An 18,420-nucleotide genomic window follows, 5' to 3' on the forward strand; every position below is an offset into this window, starting at 1 on the left:
GTAGGTATTTTGTTTGATTATGTGCATGATTTGGGAGCAAGGATAAGCTAAGAGAATTGCCATGACATGCTGGGATTGCTGAGCAGAATGAAAATACTAAATTGGACACCATTTGGAAGCGGAAAATATGAAAGATGATATTTTCAAGAGCCAATTGTCCTTGTCCTTACATACCCTCAACCATTAGTCACCTAGGAGGGAACATCTGCCACTTGGGTCGGCTGTTCCTATCAGGACCACGCCCAGTTGCAACCTACCCAGGAAGGGACCACTGCCACATCTACTCATCCCCTCACGTGAAGAGAACTTAGGTTTATCCCCCTTATAAATAGGAGATGAAGCCACCAGAATTAAAAGAGACTTTACACGGCGTCTTGAGCTTGATTTTAAAGAGAATAAGATCTCTCATTTTTCCCTCAATCGTTTTTTCCATGTTATTCCTCCATTAACAAGCTAGAGGGAGTGGCGAGCTAGGCGTTCGATAGGAGTTAGCGAGTTGGGGCAGTTCATAGTGGCTGAGGGGAGCTTCGGAAGTGCACGTTGAAGGCTTTTCCTCCATCCCTTTGTTGTTTGCTCTCTTTTATCTTATTTGGGTTGTATGGAACAGATTAATTTCATGCCTTGTTGCTTGTAATATTCGAACCCCACCATGAACTAGTCTTATTTGGTGGGAGTTACTTATGGATACTTAAGTTTTATTTTAATGGATGATTATTTTTGTATGTTGTTATTTGTTTTGCTTATGATGTTTAATACCTTAAGGTTGTAGGAGCTATGAGAGTAGCCATTCCTTAGGAGATTGCTTAGTGTTCGAGAGAATGACTAAGTAGCATATCCTTAGTGTTCGAGATAAACTAGGGAGGATCCACTTAAGCAAGCGGTTCTAGATAGTAACTAGACATAATCCAACCTTAGACATAAGGCTAGGATTTCAATCGACTAAAAGGAGTAGTGCTAGGTCGAGAGGTTAGATTCTAGTGCTGCCGCTGAGTAAAATTGCCATGACATATTATGTTATCCAAACCAATAGGATCCCTGCACTTGCTAACGCCAATAGGTTTTTCCATGACATTTTGAACCTGTCGAGTCCCATGACTAGAGATAACATAGGGCACTATTAGTAAACTCTGTCGGGCAAATAAGGCATATAAGTAAGACCATCCTGAGAAGTAGACTTAAATTTCCTAAGTGACTCATATCATTCATTCCCGTAGTAGCTTGTTGTGTGAGGAGTCTAAAGTCATTTTAATCAAATCCAATGTTTACATTTCGTTTTACCTTTACATTTTCAATTGATTCCACTATACTCAATTTAATTTTGCCAAGACATTTCCATCTACTTTGCCACGACATTTCCATTTGCTACCATATTACATTACACCATCATTCCATTCTCACCAATAACCATTTCATTTTTCCACATCATTCTCATTTGTATGTATCGTTACTAACTATACTTAGGTGAAATAGTAAATTGTTGTGATTGAACTTATAAATTTCCTCCAATCCCTGTGGATACGATACTCACTCATCACTATATTACTAGTTTGATTGTGTATACTTGCACATATTTTCACAACCATATTTAGTAGTCACAATTCGCAAACAACAAGTTAAACACCATATTTAGTAGTCACAATTCGCAAACAACAAGTTAAAACATCGTACTTGAAACTCTATTCAAACCATCAAGATTAATATGAACATGATGAGACGAATTTAGGTCTACTAGCGAGCGCTCGGGAGAGATCGGGTCACCTTCACAAACAATTAATCACGAGTAAGATAATTTTTGAATAATAATTACAATAAAAAAGTCTACATAATTAAAAAGAATGGAAAACGGAGGATTTCTAGTTAGAATTTGGCAAAACAGACTCATGACGTCGAAAAACGTTAGGGTAGAGGTATTCAAAAAAATTCAACGGTTAAAGTCAATGGTTAACGATCAATAGGTCAAAGTTAATGTGTTAATGGGTCTGACCAATAGGTTGGGTCTGGTTCGCCCCACACAGGTCTAGTTCAGATCGAACAAGTTCAAGCAACTCGATCGGTTTACCAGAAAAACATTCCCCACTCATAGCAGGCGACACGTGGGACACGTGGGGTTCCCTCTGCTGCTCCAGAAATTATGAAAAATTAAGAAATATATTTTAAAGTACGAGTACCTTATCAAGGTCGGTTTACGACGATGCGCAATGGAAATACAATTTCTAAGAAATCGAAAGTTCCCTCTCTTCATCCCCACTAACGACAACGACTTTGGATACGAGGTTGGGTGGATTTTGATCAGGTCGACGAGAGGAGCAACGATGTGTGGGAGGTGTCGACAATGGCAACTTGCACGACAATAAATCAATGAAAAACTTAAGAGTGCTTGAGAGAAAATATGAAGTGTTAACAGTTTTAAAAAAATGGGAAAAGAAAGAAGACGAAGAGTAACGTGTTTTCTAAATGGCTAAACTTTTGAGATAATTAAGCAGTATGTCCCTATACTTTTGGGTATTCATTACAACACCCAGAAAACTCTTGAAAATTCCAAGTTAGTCCAATCAATTTAGAGACATAAACTCAACCCCTAACATGGAGTGTGACATTACTAGTATGTTATAGGTACATGCTTCACATGTTGAATTAAATGTATCCCATGTTTCTTTTGATGATATGATATTTTCAGGTGATTATATTTTGTAAAATTATCTTAAGAATTACCTCATTTGGATGAAAAACATGATACAAGAATATAGAAAACAAAAACAGGACATGTTCTTTTAGTTGGAGGACTTTCATCATCAATAGTAGGTCGACTTAGGTTCAGCTCGTCAATCGATGTGAATTCTATTTTAGTAGAAGATAAAGATTCATTTATTTCTTCGGTTCCATACATTCTACAATAAAGTTATGAAGGCTTTGAAACTCACACGATCAAAGAAACTCCATGGTTTGTAGCGTCCATTACCAGATCCCGTGTAAAACTTATAGTTTCACACCTTTTTAGAATCGTTAATAGAGTAAAAATAGAAGAATAAAATTATTTTCTTGTGTTTTCCTATGAATATATTCTTATTTCTTATTATTAATTTCAATCGTCTATTTTCACTTGTTCAACAATCGTAAATCTATGTAAAACTAAAAAAAATTATATTGTGTAAATGGATCCTAACTATATATATTAGGGAAAATTAGCCTAATAATGTTGGCACCAAAAATAATTTGAATATATGGTTGGTGAAAAATTATGTTGGGCTCTAAACATTTGTTACAGTGGATTAAGAACTCGTAACGAGAGCATGATAAGTTCCATGAAGTATAATTTTTTATTAGAATTTGTTATGAGAACCTGACAAGTTCTAATAAAAACTTATATTTTATGAAATTCATCTACGAAACTTATCATACCCTCGTGATGAGCTCTAATAAAAAATATATTTAATGAAACTCGTCATACCCTTGTTACGAGTTCCAAAACACTGTAGCAAATGCCATAAATCCCTAAATAAATTTCCATTAGTTGCATTTCCCTATTTCTTTTTTCCGCCCACAATATATTTATAATTTTGATGAAGTTATATGATTATAACTATTTTAAATAATGAATTACTTTTTTTAAATAAATGAATTTTTTTATAAAATCTATATACTGAAAAAATTACATATTTATATGTTTTTAAAATAATTATTTTAACAAAATATTATATTAAAAATATTAAATTAAAAATTTATCTTTAAAAATAGATTTAATATAATATTTTAACATTTTTATAATTGAGTTGATATCACCACTTTAATAAAATATTTTAAATTAGCCATATTAAAAAATAAATTAAGAAAATTTTAAACATATATTATCCTGTAATAATCATGTACTATTAAAAAATTGATATTTTATTATAAATTGTTTTACCTTTTAGTTTCGTTATTTTAAAATATTATTTTATTCTTTCATTCATATATATATATATTAAATTCATCTACTCTCTCTAAATACTCTAAATAAATTTTATACGTTACTTTTAATTATTTCTTATAAATTTATTTATTTTAATGAAAATAAAAGATAAATTACGATCGTTTCCTTGGTAATTTACGAAGCAGTCGTGCGCCTCTAGTTGAGGCTTTTATTAGCTTTATTTCTTTCTCATTAAAAAAAAGATAATTTTAATTGGTAAATACAGTAATATTTTAATATTATATTTTAATTTTTTATCTAAATGTTTTTTAATAATTCATTTTTAAAGTTTAAAGTATTTTAATAATAATAAATCACATATAACAAATGATTTGCTTTTAGATCAATACAAACCTACATGCGAAAATGAAACAACAAATTTATTATTAAAGAAAGAGTTTAATAATATTTTTTTGATTAGTTGGGATGACTATAAGGTAGTATATGTTCGAAATGCTCCTAATCATTAGACAATAAATGATCAAACACTTTTACAAACGTCGTGCTCAAATTTAAGATCTCGAGAGATAATAATCATCACTTAGCCACTAAAATCATTTAGTTCATGAGTTAAAAATTTAATTTTTATATTATTTTATAATATTGAGTTATTATATTATTTTTTATTTAAAAATATTGATTCTTCTATTAATTTCTCTATTAATCTAATTTATATTTAATTTTATTATTAATTGTTGTCTTACTATAAGAATAAAAATAATTTGTTTAGTTCTCTTTGTTTAGTTATTGATCAAAATTCTTAAATAAAAATAATAGAATATTTTTATCACTCAATTTAAATTACTCGATCAATATGTTATATATTGTGATTAAACAAGAAAACTTTTCAAATAAAAATTATAAATTGTGACTAAAATGTCTGAAAGTTAAATTTATAAAAACTAAATTTTAATTTTTGGCATAGTATGGGGAACTCGTATTATTGAAACCTAAATAATAAAGGGTAAATTATGTATTTAGTATCTAAACTATCAGTTTTGATATATTTTAGTACATAAACTTTTGACTTTTTCAAAATCATACTTAAAGTTTACTTTTTGTTTCATTTTAATACACCGTTGTTAAAACTTAACTCGTTTAGTACAAAAACTATCAATTTTAATCCGTTTTAGTACCTAAATTTTTAATTTTTTTAAAAAAACTGAAATATGATTTAAGTACTAAACGTGTTTTGGTACCTAAATTTTCATTTTTTTTAAAAACTTACCGACGGGTACTATTATAAAACAAAACCTAAATTTTAGGTATGTTTTTGAAAAATTAAAAGTTTAAGTATTAAAACATATCAAAACTGATAGTTTAGATACCAAATTCGTAGTTTACCCAATAATAAATGGGTCTACTTACCGTAAAAGTATTTTTCTTTCCCCAACTTGTTCCTCAAGGACTTCCGTCCTTCTCCCTTCTTGTATGGCCACACGCTGCCTTTTTCTATTCAAAATTTTCTGTTCTTCTCATCTCTGTGTTTGGCAATTGCAGAACATTGATTCTGGAGTTGGAATTAACTTCATATTCATAACACAATAGATTTCAATCTTCCACCATTCAGGAAATTAACGGGTCTTTCTTCATTTCTATATTTTCATTTTCTATGATTTTCTCGGTTGATTGTATAGAATGTGGTTAGGGTACTATTTTTCTTTTTGATTTTTTATTATATGGTTTAGGGTTTAGTTTGTGCCATTGGTGAAATGCAAGTTTGATTTTCTAGATTGGTTTATTCAAACACCTGGAGGTCACATGGAAACTGAAGGATCGTTGGCACAGGCAATAAGAAAGCCAACGCTTACGCCAAAGGCTATTATACACCAAAAGTTTGGGAGTAAAACTTCTTATACGGTAGAGGAAGTAGAGGAACCTAATGCCCACGATTAGCAATCCTTCAAAGGGGGCCTTGCATTTATCGTTGTACCTTGGAGCTTCCGGATTTTACTGTTGTGTCTGAGTCCTTTAAGAAAAAGAAAGACGCTGAGCAGTCTGCTGCTCAGATGGCGTTGAAAAAGGTTTACATCACCTTGCTCACCATATCGATTTCGTTATAATTCTAGTTTGATAGGCATTTGAGTAGCAGCATTGTTTGTTTTATTGTGAGTTTTGGTGATAGGTTGTGGAATATATAGTGAAACTAGATAGAGAAAAAACCTTCACTTTGCTATTTAGAACAGTTAAATAGGTGTTCTTTGGTTGTTACGGTTACAAGGTTGTAGCTTGAAAGCCATTAGTTTGAAGTAAGCTTTTTTTGATGAAAAGTTTGATAATATTTTGAGTTAATTTCAGAACTTATATATATATAATATATATATATATTTTGCTTGAACTATAGTCAACTTTCTTACTTGGGTTCTTGAAGTTTAAAAGTGTATAATAAGGTATTCAAACATAAGGCATGATTCTTATCATTTTGGAATTTTTTGATTTTTACTAACTCTTCCTGATGTATCTCAAAAGGAAATTGCAATTGATGCACCTTTTATGTTAAACCATCTTCTTGTTAATTCTGTCTAAACTTTCTGTTGCACAGATATTTAAAATTAATTAGGTTAATACCATTTTCTATTTGTAACCATGTAAATGATTGTTAGTAGATGCAATATCCTATCGTTGATGTTTTTTTCTTCTTTTGTCTGAATATTTTCCTTTAGGTCTGAATCCTTTTATATTTAAAATTAATTAGGCTAATTTCGTTGTCTGTTTGTAACTGTGTAAATGGTTGTTCGTGGATGCAATATCTTGTTGTTGGTTTTGTTTTTTTTTTCTTTTTTCGGAGTATGTTCCTTCAAGTCTGAATTCTTTTTGGAGTCTTTTGAACCTTGATGCTCACCTTCCTGACCTTACCATTGAACTCTTTGTTCATTAGAGGTTGCTATTATATTGTCATCATATTAAGCTTTGATATATTATCTGCTTTCTTTAATAATAGTACTTTAGATTTCTCCTTCATCCTCATCTAGTTCTTCTTTCATTTTCAAATAAATATCTCAAAAATTTTTCCTGGTAATGCAAGGATTTGTTACTACTCAAGTTTGACTTTGCACTGTGGAAGCTTGTAACCAAATTTCCTGCAAGGAACATAGGAACTTGTTTATCTCAATTTAACTTCCATAGCTTTTGGAGCTGACATTTAACTCGTACAAATATAACTCTACACTTTTGTACAATCTCATAAATAGTTAATTTGTTAAGCTATTTTTAAGAGTGCTACCGTTAAGGTACAATGTCATCGTATTGTATGCATTACAATTCTGAGACCCTTGTTCTGTATCTTTGAGTTTATAATAACTTTGGGATATATAAGTCTATATGTGGATGTAACACGTTGTCTTTTTCTTTTCAGAAATGAATAATGTGACTGAAGAGTAATTTTTTTTCTGTTTGCATGAAACTTAAATTAAACATACAAATTTGGCATATCCTAGTTTATTTTAAGCCTTAACAGTTCTATAATTTGTGTATAGTGGAGAGTAATCTTTTAAGTTTGTTTTTCCCTCTAGATATCTAATTATTAGGTCATTTACCTAATTCTTATTACCCAAGCAATCTCCTGTTAAAATGTCATTCTTATTATCATCTTCTTAATTTTCTGTATTTCTAATTTAAAATTGCAGCTTGGGATCAAGCCTTCTGCAGATAGTCCCACAGCAGAGGAAACATGGAGAGAGTTGATTGCTCGCATCAAATATATATTCTCAGATGAGGTTGGTGGACTATTTTTTGTTTGGTGTCTGTCAGTAATGGAGTGGATTAGTGCATTTCAAAGTGCATTAATTGGGGGTGGGGGTGTATGTATGTTTATGCTACTATCTTTTTCTCAAACTATACACAACTAGTAACCATGATGCATGTAAACATGGAATTGTCTGTGGGCTTTTATTCTTATTTCATTGTACATCAAGTAATCAATTGTTTGCATTGAACTGTATAACTTTCTACTAGAATAGAAGAAAAGATTCTAGATAACAGTATATGACATTTTTCTTACCCTTGCTTGCCGGGAGCTTGGGGAAGCTAACTTATCCTGACATTTGTCCAAATTTGAATAAGTTAGGGTGAAAATTTTATTTTGAAGAATGTGTTGCTTCCTGATTCATCTTCACTAAGCAAGTTCAATAGAATGGCTTTCTTCTTCACCTGGCCTTTTCCTCTTGTTCTCTCTACAAGCACAAGATATTTAGTTGCAATGGGCAGCTTTTCTTAACTCTGCTTTATTTACTCATTTATTAAGTTATCTTCATCTCTTTATCATGCATTAATGTCAATTTTATCTATTTTTTATATTATAGGGGCATATTCCTATTTCTTTAAATTAAATCATTTTCATTCTGATCTTTCCTATCTTTATTTTTTTCATCATTGAATAAGTTCCTTTCAGTCCTGCATCCTCTGAGCAGTGACTTCAAAGAAGATTTACGCAGAATTGGGGATCTCAATGGTTCAGTTCCTGCTTCTGTTATTGCTATATGTGACGGAAAACCCAATAATCTTTGCAAAATAATTAATCCCACGGTGGAATCTGATCCTTTCTTGGTCAGCTGGATTACCAGAGTTGGTTGTTAATCCTGAGGGACAGTTTTCGATTTGGAGGAAAGATCCTTATCCTTCTGATGTCATAGAATCATCAATATCTCAACAGTCTGATGTCGCTGAATACATAACAATTATGGCCTTACATATACCATGTTCACCTGAAAAAGGCTGTTGAACCAGTGATACTTAATATTTCAACAGCAGGTTATTACCTTGACGCAATTGCACAAAAGCTTGGATTATCAGATGGCAACATGGTTTTCATCTCCAGGAATGTTGAAACTGTTATAAATGGAAATTCTGCAGCATGGTCCTTGAAGATTTAGTTTGACCTGGTTACGATGCGAAGCAAAACCTTGCATTCTTAAATAACTACCAAGGAAAGACCCCTAAAATTATTATATACTCGAGTTGTTATCTACTTATTTTGTCTTATTAATCTTACATTTTCACAGTTATTATTAATATAAAAAAGTATGTTAATTTGGATGAGTCAAATGCAACCGGTTAATATACCAAGAGTGTAACTTTTTAGAGTAAACTGGGTAACAATTCATGTAAATTGCAAAACTATTCCGGTTGCAACATAAAAAGTTATTGTCAAAACATTCTCGGTTGTAATCAAAATTATTACCAATTGTCTTACTTTTTAGAGCAGACAAATAACATTTTAAGTTAAAACCCACCGCAATATAACATTCTCATTTGTAACCGGAATTATTACCAATTTTATAATTTTTTAAGTTGGATAGAGTAACATTTTAGGTTAAAACCAGATTTAGGTTGGGCCGCTTCACAGCAAAACTACCTTGTTAATTTCTTTTTATTGTTCGAAAGAGTATTTTAATTTCCATTCTTAACATCAAATAACCTTTAATGTTATAAATAATATATTTAATTATATATATTATTGACAAAATTTGATCTATTATTAATCATGTCAAATAACTTCAGTAAGGAACTCACTCTCATTAGTTCTCAACAGGACTATTGGTAAAGCTTCGTCTGAAACAAGAATTTACTTTGCGGCTCCAAAGTCATATCTGCTGGATAAGTCATCTGATCTTTTAAATGCTAAAGCTATTACACTTGGAGGGACTTTAAATGCAAGGGCCACCTATATTTGTGGCCAAGATATATATGGTGATTCAATTTTGGCTTCCATTGGTTACACTTGGAAAGGCCAAGATCTTTTTCATGAAGATGTCACCTTGCAATCATATGACAGGTTTCTTCATTCACATATAAACTTGCAATCATATTTCTCCTATACTATTTCATTTGTTAAAGGTTTCTTCATTCACATAATACTGTTAGTATGTCTTACTTTGATTTGTTTGAACTTGAAGGGCTTAGAAATCAAGCTCAATTTTTTCTTTTGAAGTGCCTTCTGTTATGGAATTCAAAGTCAAATCATAATAAATCTCAGTTCCAGATAGTTTTAGGTCTTCCCATGTCATCTTTCAAACTTATGCAATTGTAAGCACTATACTACCTCAATGCATCGACCTAAGAAAGAAAGTAAAGAATTTCAAAGAGGAAAGCTCTGGCTTACTTTCATAATCAAGACTGCTTTAATATATAGAAGTATGACAACTGGTATGATCCTTAGTTATAGCAACGAACAAATCCCTTAAATCAAGGAAAAATAGATATTTTATGAAACAATCTTCCTAATCTCTTTATTTAAACGAAACTACCTAAACAAGGAAATATATATATGTATATGTATATATATATATATATAACTAATCCTAAAGTCTAGGGATTAACTTTGGATTTTATAGAAAGTACCAGTCACTATCTGTATTAAACTCCATTTCAAAAATTTCCAAAATCATCAATATCTAGATATCTAAATGGATTTTCAATATTTTTTATTTTTGATTAAAAAACCCCTTCATACCCTCCGTGTTGCAACAATAACATGAAGGACATAGGAAGGAGGAAAAGAGTGCCCTTGAACTTTATCTAAATGGATTTTCAATATTAATTTCCTCGAACTACTTTATTAAGCTTGTGCTGCGGCAAAAATGTCCCGAGTACTTCATTTCATTGAAGACAAAGGAGTAGGTGTCAATTGCCCTGGAAAGCTTTTCATTAACACACTATGAATACTTCATTGACTGATGATGAAGTGTAAAGTTGTTGGAAGAAGTGGAACTGAGGGGTATTCTCTCTACACGTGGGAGCCAAGCCCTTGATAATCAAGCCACACAACCTTACTTCGCTGCAATATGGCTGCTTATTCAATAAGTTATCTGTCATTAGTGATATTTCTTGTTTGATGCATCTCTCGAGTTTGTCAATGTTTACTGTATAATCTTTTTGGATGGACTTATGCAGAATGCTTATAAGTAAAATACCAAGTGGAGTTTATAAATTGTCCAGAGAAGCTATACTTGCTGCTGAGTTGCCCCTGACATTTACTACAAGGACAAACTGGAAGGGTTCCTTCCCAAGGGAAATTCTCAGTTCATTCTGTCGCTAGTACCGACTAGTAGATCATGTCTTTTGCATTTCAAATATTCCTTTAAAAGCATCATCGGAGTCGTCAAGATCAAACAAGAAACCTGAGGTTCCAGAATCAGCTGAGCAAGAGAGAGAGTATGTCAGCGGAAATGGTTCTGTTGATGCAAAATCAGTGGGATTTGGAAGTAGTTTTACTTGTGAAGTAAAAATATACTCTAGGTGTCAAAATTTGATTTTGGAGTGTGCACCCGATAGTCTGTATTATAGTTACATAAAACGCTCAATAGCCCACGATCTACGTACTGAACGCTGCGATCTAAAACGCGGTACGAACGCGTTCCAGTCGTTCCAAAATCGCGATTTGGTACGAAAGCTTATACGATTCGTACGAACGCGTTCCAGGTCGTTCTAAAATCGTCGGAGACGAAAAAAGTTGATAGACACATTTTTAGGCAAAACTAACCTTGGATCTGAAACAAGGGTGAGGAAACGCTTCGGGTGACATCTCTCTTTTAATTCCGACGCCGACGTACGGTGACGGCCGTCGATGACGCGACGAAAAACCATCAGAATCTGGACGCCGGTTGTATCTCCCTCCCTCTCTCTCTCTCTCTCTCTCAAAACTAAGAAATAAAACAAAATGATAATAAGCCCGTTTTAGCTTATGATGATGATCCAACCTTCCCACCCTTGGATCAAAGTAGATCTAATGGCTTAAAACACTTTGTGTTTTCTCCTATGGATTGATGACGTGGCGTGACGGGAACCTTAGGATCAAGCCTTCAACCAAGGGCTCTAAGTGATTTGTATTTGTTTGACTTGGATGGATGAAGTGGCTAGGAATTAGGGACCTTGGATCAAAGCTCATCAATGGTCCAAGTTGATTTATGTTTTCTTCACTTGGTTTGATGAGTTGGCAATCCTAGAAAATACCAAAATTATTAATTTAATAAAAGCAAGGCCCCACCTCATTTACCTGCCAAAACCCGCGGCAGAAACAAGGCAAAGAAGACCAATTTTTTAATTTTTGAAATTCAAGTATATTGGGCTATAAATGGGCTGAGAAACTCTTATAATGAACATTTTTTATTGGATTTATCTTGTAAATAGGTATTGATTTTGTAATATGAACAGGTTTGGTCTTGAATAAAATGGATTCTAAAATTTGTTTTAAAAAAAAACGCAATCGTTTTGACTTTTTCCCATTTTCGTGTTTTTGGTTAAAGGTAAATAGCTGTTTAAATCCTTGTTTTTTTATGTGTTATTTCAGTTAAGTAAGTTTTAATTTCTTTTATTTTATTCCTATTATTTATAGTTACTTATAAAATTTGATGTAGAAAAATAACAACCTAAGAAACTGGTACATCGTACCAATTTATATGGTACATCGTACCGGAGCAATCCGAAATGAGTCTACCTCTTCTCGTACCGAATTTTAGGGACCTAGTGAATTGTGATCCCGTTCCACGTTCCCGTACCGTAGCGTACAACGATCATGGTTGAACGCATATTTTAAGGACACAGCTATGCCTTTGGAGAAGCAAAAACAATTAGCCAATGTATTTGGCATTAAGTTTTATCCACAAAATTTTTCCATGGAAGTTGAACGATGCCTATCAGTTTATAACTGTCGGCAGAATGGAACTTTGGTAGGGAAAGATCCCGAGTCCTATTGCGTGGTGGAAAATGATGCGAGCTCTGTAAATATAGAAGGTCCAGATTCTGGTCTTTGCCCGTCTAATGGATCCCTTTCGTGTGTATGTGATTCTTTATCTTTGGTGACAAAAGGTGAACTTCAGAAAGAGCTTCTTGAAAGTATTGAGGAGTTTGAGTTTGAGATGGGGACTGGAGCAGTAATTCCCTGTCTTGAAGCTGTTGTCTCTCAGATGTCTGTTGGCCAGTCTGCTTGTTTCTATACAGAGTTGCCTCCTGAAGATTTGGTTTTGGCTGCAGCTAAGGATTCGGAAAATGCTCTTGCATTCTTATCTTCACGTGAGTAAACACATTTTGAAATACTAAATAATAGTTGATAAATTTCCTATCCTTGACTAGGAATGTGAACTGCCTGCAATGTTTTGGTAGTGTCTAAATCTCTGAATGAACGAATCACTTTGATTAAAAAAAATTGTGGTCAGCAGGGGAAGTGTAATATATTTTGCACATGAAACACTTTACTATGTTAATGTCAGTTAATATGCACTTCAATTGTATATACAATTGAAACTATATGTTTATTGTATATTTACTTGAAGCATTCGTGTGGGCAACTAATATTAGTAGCAATAAACGGAGCTTATTTTATTCTTGTGGCATTTTTCTTTAAATTGTTTGAGAGATCTAATTGGCTATGCATGGTTTTCGTTGCATTAGCTTGCTGCTTGGAGTACTCGATCATCTTGTTGCAGGTTACAGAACCCCCAGAAGACAGAATGGAGCAGGCACTTTTCAGCCCACCACTCCCAAAGCAACGTATAGAATATGCAGTGCAACAGATTAAACAATCTTGTGTTACTTCTTTGGTATTTGTCTTTTTTCCTCTTTTTTGTTAGTGTTGATAATAAAAAAGTTCAGCGTGAGACTTATTCTGTTGTAGGTTGATTTTGGATGTGGCTCTGGTAGTTTACTGGAGTCTTTGTTGGAGTATCCAACTTCTTTGGAAACAATTGCTGGAGTTGATATTTCACAGAAGAGCCTTAGTCGTGCAGCAAAGGTGTGTTCCAGCATATTTGGGGTTTATATATGGCCAAATGAATTTGAGTAGATCAATTTTGAGCACCATTTGAAAGATATGAATAAAATAAATTATTCCATTGTTGCATAAATGTGTGGATAAGGATTTTAAATTATGTTATCTGTGTGCTAATATATTTTCAGAAGTGAAAGTGTATGAATAAATAAATTATTCCATTGTTGCATAAATGTGTGGATAAGGATTTTAAATTATGTTATCTGTGTGCTAATATATTTTCAGAAGTGAAAGTGTGTGGTTGCTAAATATTTTTGATATCTTCATGGCACAGGTTCTTCATTCAAAACTAGTCATGCAGTCAGATCCTGATGCACCGTGTAGGAGTATAAAATCTGCCATTCTCTATGATGGTTCTATCACAGAGTTTGATTCTCGGTTGTGTGGATTTGATCTCGGCACATGCTTAGAGGTATTTAGAACTAACCCTTTTAATGAACCTTTGCCTGCAAACCGTTGATAGTTGATGCTACATTGGTGATGCACATACTTCTAACATGCGGATTGTGTTTTTAAGAAACGGTGCGTACACTTACTTTTTCTTATGTTTTACATCTTTGTAGTCTTTATTCTTTATTAAAAGACTTGAGCAAACCTATACATGTTCAATCTTTGTAATTATGAATCTTGTGATGATATTATTAAAACAAAATATTACTTAATAAGTCAAGAACAACACTATTCAAACCTATATATGTTCAATCTTTATGCTTTATGCTTCAAGCAATTTAATGGTTTAGTGCCTAGATTGCACCTTGTGCTCTTCACAACACTAGTAGAATGATATATTAAATGGTGAAATGATGGCTTTAAAGATGTTGGTCTTAACAATAAAAAGAATGCAGTTTCCTTTCGATTGCTTCTTACATTTTGAAAATGAATAGGTGATTGAACATATGGAGGAGGACCAGGCCAGTCTGTTTGGTAACATTGCACTCAGTTCTTTTCGTCCGAGGATTCTTATTGTCGGACCAGGAACCGGGATATGCTACACAGATTGCTGTCTTTAGAAGGGGCATTCAACCCAAGGATGGTGTTCTTCAGGAGCATGAAGTTTCTGCATGCCAATACAAAACTATATGGGAGTGGAAGTAAGCACCCTCCGAAAAATTAATAGATGAATTTGAATTTAGTTTAGTGCGGTTGTAGGGGGTATAACTAACCACACATTTTGAGCAATGTGAAATATATACCGTGCAAATGAGCATATAAAGTCTGCAAACTTTAAAGTAGTACAACATTTATTAATTCACATGCAGCTGGTTCTATATGAATGTGATATTATGCGTATATATTATGCAGATGTAGTTGTTTGAATCAGAGCCGCTTGAAAAGTTGTGCAAGGTCATTGCAACTATTAAACAACATGTTCTTATTTTATTGCATCACAGGAGAAATGAATAAGGGAATAATTCTAAGGTACTATCTATTTAGAATTTTTTTAATTTATTAATAATACATACATATTATGTAGATGTAGTTGCTTGAATCTGAGTCCTTTAAGGAGAAAAATATTTTTTTTTACAACTAAAGTTAATTCAATAGGTTCAGAAATTTTGCAATTCTTTTTTTTAATAATGACAACTAGATTTTAATAATAAAAACAATTAAAGGAATTAGAATTACGACACATTCAAACAACAAAAATATTAAACCTAAAGATACGAAGAAAAATAAAAAAAAAATTATTGAGAATAACGTCCAACATCAAAAGAATCCAATAACCTTTAGAAAACTCTTCTATGTCGAACAAAACGTTTTACGAAGTGATTAAGGAATGGTGAGTGAATCGAATGCACAATTTTAATTATATCGCTAAACAACATTTTACTAAAGAGGGGATATAACTATACGTGACCACCGGTAAACCAATCAGGAAATAAATGTCGTTGGGGTCTTTGCACGAGCATCAAAACGACCACAAAGATATGTGAAAAACGTATCAAAAGCCAAAAGAAATATGCCACAAGAACACAGAAAAAACTTGCCACAAAAGCAATGAAAAGTGTCACGTGAGTATAGATTTTTATTTAAAATTGAAAAAAATACTAAAAAAAAGAAAAAGGAAAGAAAAGGAAAACAAAGGATATATATAGTACGAAGAATAACTAGAGAACTAATAATCACCAATAGTTGGTAACCAACTTTAAGATTAATGTCATCGTTGATTAAATAAAAAGGAAAGAGAAGGCGACACAAAAAATATTTAAAAAAAACTATGTCCTTATTAAATGAAACTTAATTGTGGAATTTTGCAATTCTTAAAACTATAATATTAGAAAATTACATAAGCATCGTATAATATACACTTTGGCGGGGTCGATGTATGTCCTTATTTAAAAAACTTTAGGAATGACAATTTCTTATAAATTCTAAAGGAAATCAGTAAGGTATGGGATTTGGTAATGGTAGGGCTTTAGGGTTGTCAAGAATTAGGAATTTCTTACATTATGAAGAGCTTTGTAGATTTGTAAGGAAAGTTGTAATCATAAAGTTTTAGGGTTTACAAAATTCCTTATACTTTGGTAAGAAATTTAGTATATTTAAAACGATGTATGTAATGATAACTTAGGAGTTACGAAATTTCTTAAATGTTCTAACAAGTTTTTTAATTCCAAAAGTATTATTATAAACAAGTTTCAAGGAATTAAAAACGTGCTTGCACAATTTGCATATATTAATTTCAAAATTAACAAAATACATCATTATTCTTCCGTAATTTGCAAATAACATTTTAAAGAAATTTTTTTTGCCCTCTCGATTTTTCAGTGTTTTGCCTTGATTAATTTAGATCGACCCAAGTCATACACATGTCTTCGGTGGGTGAGTCTCCCAACGGAGATTACCTACGTGCACAAGGCTTCAAACTCGAGATTTACTTAAATGATATCAAACTCTTACCGCTTAAACTAATTCCATGGGTAATATTTTAAAGAATTCTTTACTAATTATATCCCTGCAATTGACAATTTCTCCACCAAACCATATATTTAGGGTACCAAATAAGAGTGATAGAAGAAAAAAATTCACAACTACCAACACCTACATTATGTAAAGTGGTAAAAGTGGATGGTTATTGGTTACAACACCCGACCTTAATTTGGTTAATTGTTGGACTCAACCATTTGATTTCGTGACATCCCACAATACTTATTTAACCTTTATAAATGGATAAATCTGGTCATTCATCAACCTTCAACAGCTTCTTCCATCAACTCTAGCTAGCTACCTCTGGTTCTTCCATGGCTGTACAAAGTGGAGAGAAATTGCCCATGTTTATCTGGTCCAACCCAAGGAATAGATGGACCTTGCTGGTGCTTAGATTGCTGGCATTTCTTGCTGCAGCAGCTGCAACTCTTGTCATGGTTCTCAACAAACAAACCAAAACTTTCGTGGTCGCCACAATTGGAACCACCCCTCTCAAGCTTACTCTCACTGCCAAGTTTAACCACACCCCAGCATTTGTGTAAGAAACCTATCTCTTTATTAGGGATGGACAGACGGGGCGGGTGGAGACAGTCGTCTCTTGAACTTTTCAAATTCTCTTATATTTTAGTTTTTTTCTTGTATATTTTCTATTGATAATATGTTTTCGATACTTAAATTTTATAAATTCGCGTCCTAACATAAAATCTTGCATTCGTCCATGCTTTTTATCATATTCATTCATTGTCCTTCATTATATACACATATTATGAACATTGAGAATGTAAAAAATGTCTAACGTTTAACTAAACAATTATTTTGGCCTCTATTTTTTTTAGAGTATTTTGACCCAACATTTTATTTTAAGACAAAAATACTCATAACGTTTACTAAATAGTCACTTTATCTTAGAGCATTTTGGCCCATGATGTTTTATTTTAGGGCAAAAATATACATATTTTAGAGTGTGTTTGTTGACTAATGGTTTTCATCCATCGAAGGGTCTTTTTGTCTCAAAATGAAACGTTAGATACCAAAATGTTTCAAAAAAAAAGAATATATGTCAAAATGACTATTTAGTTAAACGATAAGGGTATTTTTTTATCATTGTCTCATGAGTAATTGTAGTGTTCCATATTTTGCATGGCATACAGGTTCTTTGTTATGGCTAATGGACTGGTGAGCATCCATAACTTGGTGATGATAATGGTGGATCTGTTGAGGAGCAAGTTGGATTACAAGGGCTTCCGCTTTCCCATGGTTGCTATTTTGGACATGGTAGGTCGACTACTACGTACAGTTGTTTTTTTACTTTTACGTACTCAGAGCTTGCTTTTGTTTATATTTTGGTCGATGGGGTAGCTGAACGTGGCATTGTTATCTGGTGGAGCAAATGCGGCGGTGTTCATGGCGGAGCTGGGGAAGAATGGCAATTCTCATGCGAGGTGGGACAAGATTTGTGATAAATTTGGGACGTACTGCGACCGTGGTGCCGGAGCTCTTATTGCCTCATTTCTTGCACTGGCTTTCATGCTTCTCGTTTCCTTCATCTCTATCCTTAAACTTGCAAACTCATCGTCCCATATTTCTCACAACAATAATTAACCCTAAACCTCAAACCATTCCCATGGACTCTATTACTATTTCATACTAGTTTTCTGTTTTACTTTTCAAATCTATGTCCTACTATTCTTCTTCAATTACTTTATTTTTTCGAAATCTGTTCGAAATCTGTTCAGAACTTTCTTATCGTATTAACAATGTAGATGCAGTTGTTCGAATT

The 18,420-nt window shown here is 32.8% G+C and overlaps 2 protein-coding genes and 1 pseudogene across 2 annotated transcripts in view; 2 read left to right on the plus strand and 1 right to left on the minus strand.

Moving 5' to 3' along the window:
• Window positions 1–5,406: 5,406 nt before the first annotated feature.
• LOC120199894 lies at window positions 5,407–14,722 on the plus strand (annotated as a pseudogene).
• A 634-nt stretch (window positions 14,723–15,356) lies between these two features.
• The window catches only part of LOC120204352 (replication factor C subunit 1-like), a 29,275-nt gene continuing 26,211 nt past the window's right edge, over window positions 15,357–18,420 (minus strand). The window contains 1 exon segment of the mRNA XM_039204445.1: window positions 15,357–15,367. The gene's annotated coding sequence lies outside the window, so the exon portion shown is untranslated.
• Window positions 16,920–18,337, plus strand: LOC120204340 (CASP-like protein 1B2). The gene is made up of 3 exons (XM_039204437.1): window positions 16,920–17,178; window positions 17,792–17,915; window positions 18,000–18,337. Exons 1-3 carry the CDS (start codon window positions 16,955–16,957, stop codon window positions 18,240–18,242), a joined length of 591 nt encoding a protein of 196 aa, XP_039060368.1. The 5' UTR covers window positions 16,920–16,954; the 3' UTR covers window positions 18,243–18,337.

Source organism: Hibiscus syriacus, unplaced genomic scaffold (genome assembly GCF_006381635.1).
Source record: "Hibiscus syriacus cultivar Baekdansim isolate YM2019G1 unplaced genomic scaffold, ASM638163v2 tig00000340_pilon, whole genome shotgun sequence".
Lineage (NCBI taxonomy): Eukaryota > Viridiplantae > Streptophyta > Magnoliopsida > Malvales > Malvaceae > Hibiscus > Hibiscus syriacus.

Coding starts and splice junctions, on each gene's coding strand:
- LOC120204340 (XM_039204437.1), top strand. CDS start 16,955: ATGGCTGTACAAAGTGGAGAGAAATTGCCCATGTTTATCTGGTCCAAC. Junction 17,179..17,791: donor AACCACACCCCAGCATTTGT/GTAAGAAACCTA, acceptor CATGGCATACAG/GTTCTTTGTTATGGCTAATG. Junction 17,916..17,999: donor TGGTTGCTATTTTGGACATG/GTAGGTCGACTA, acceptor TCGATGGGGTAG/CTGAACGTGGCATTGTTATC.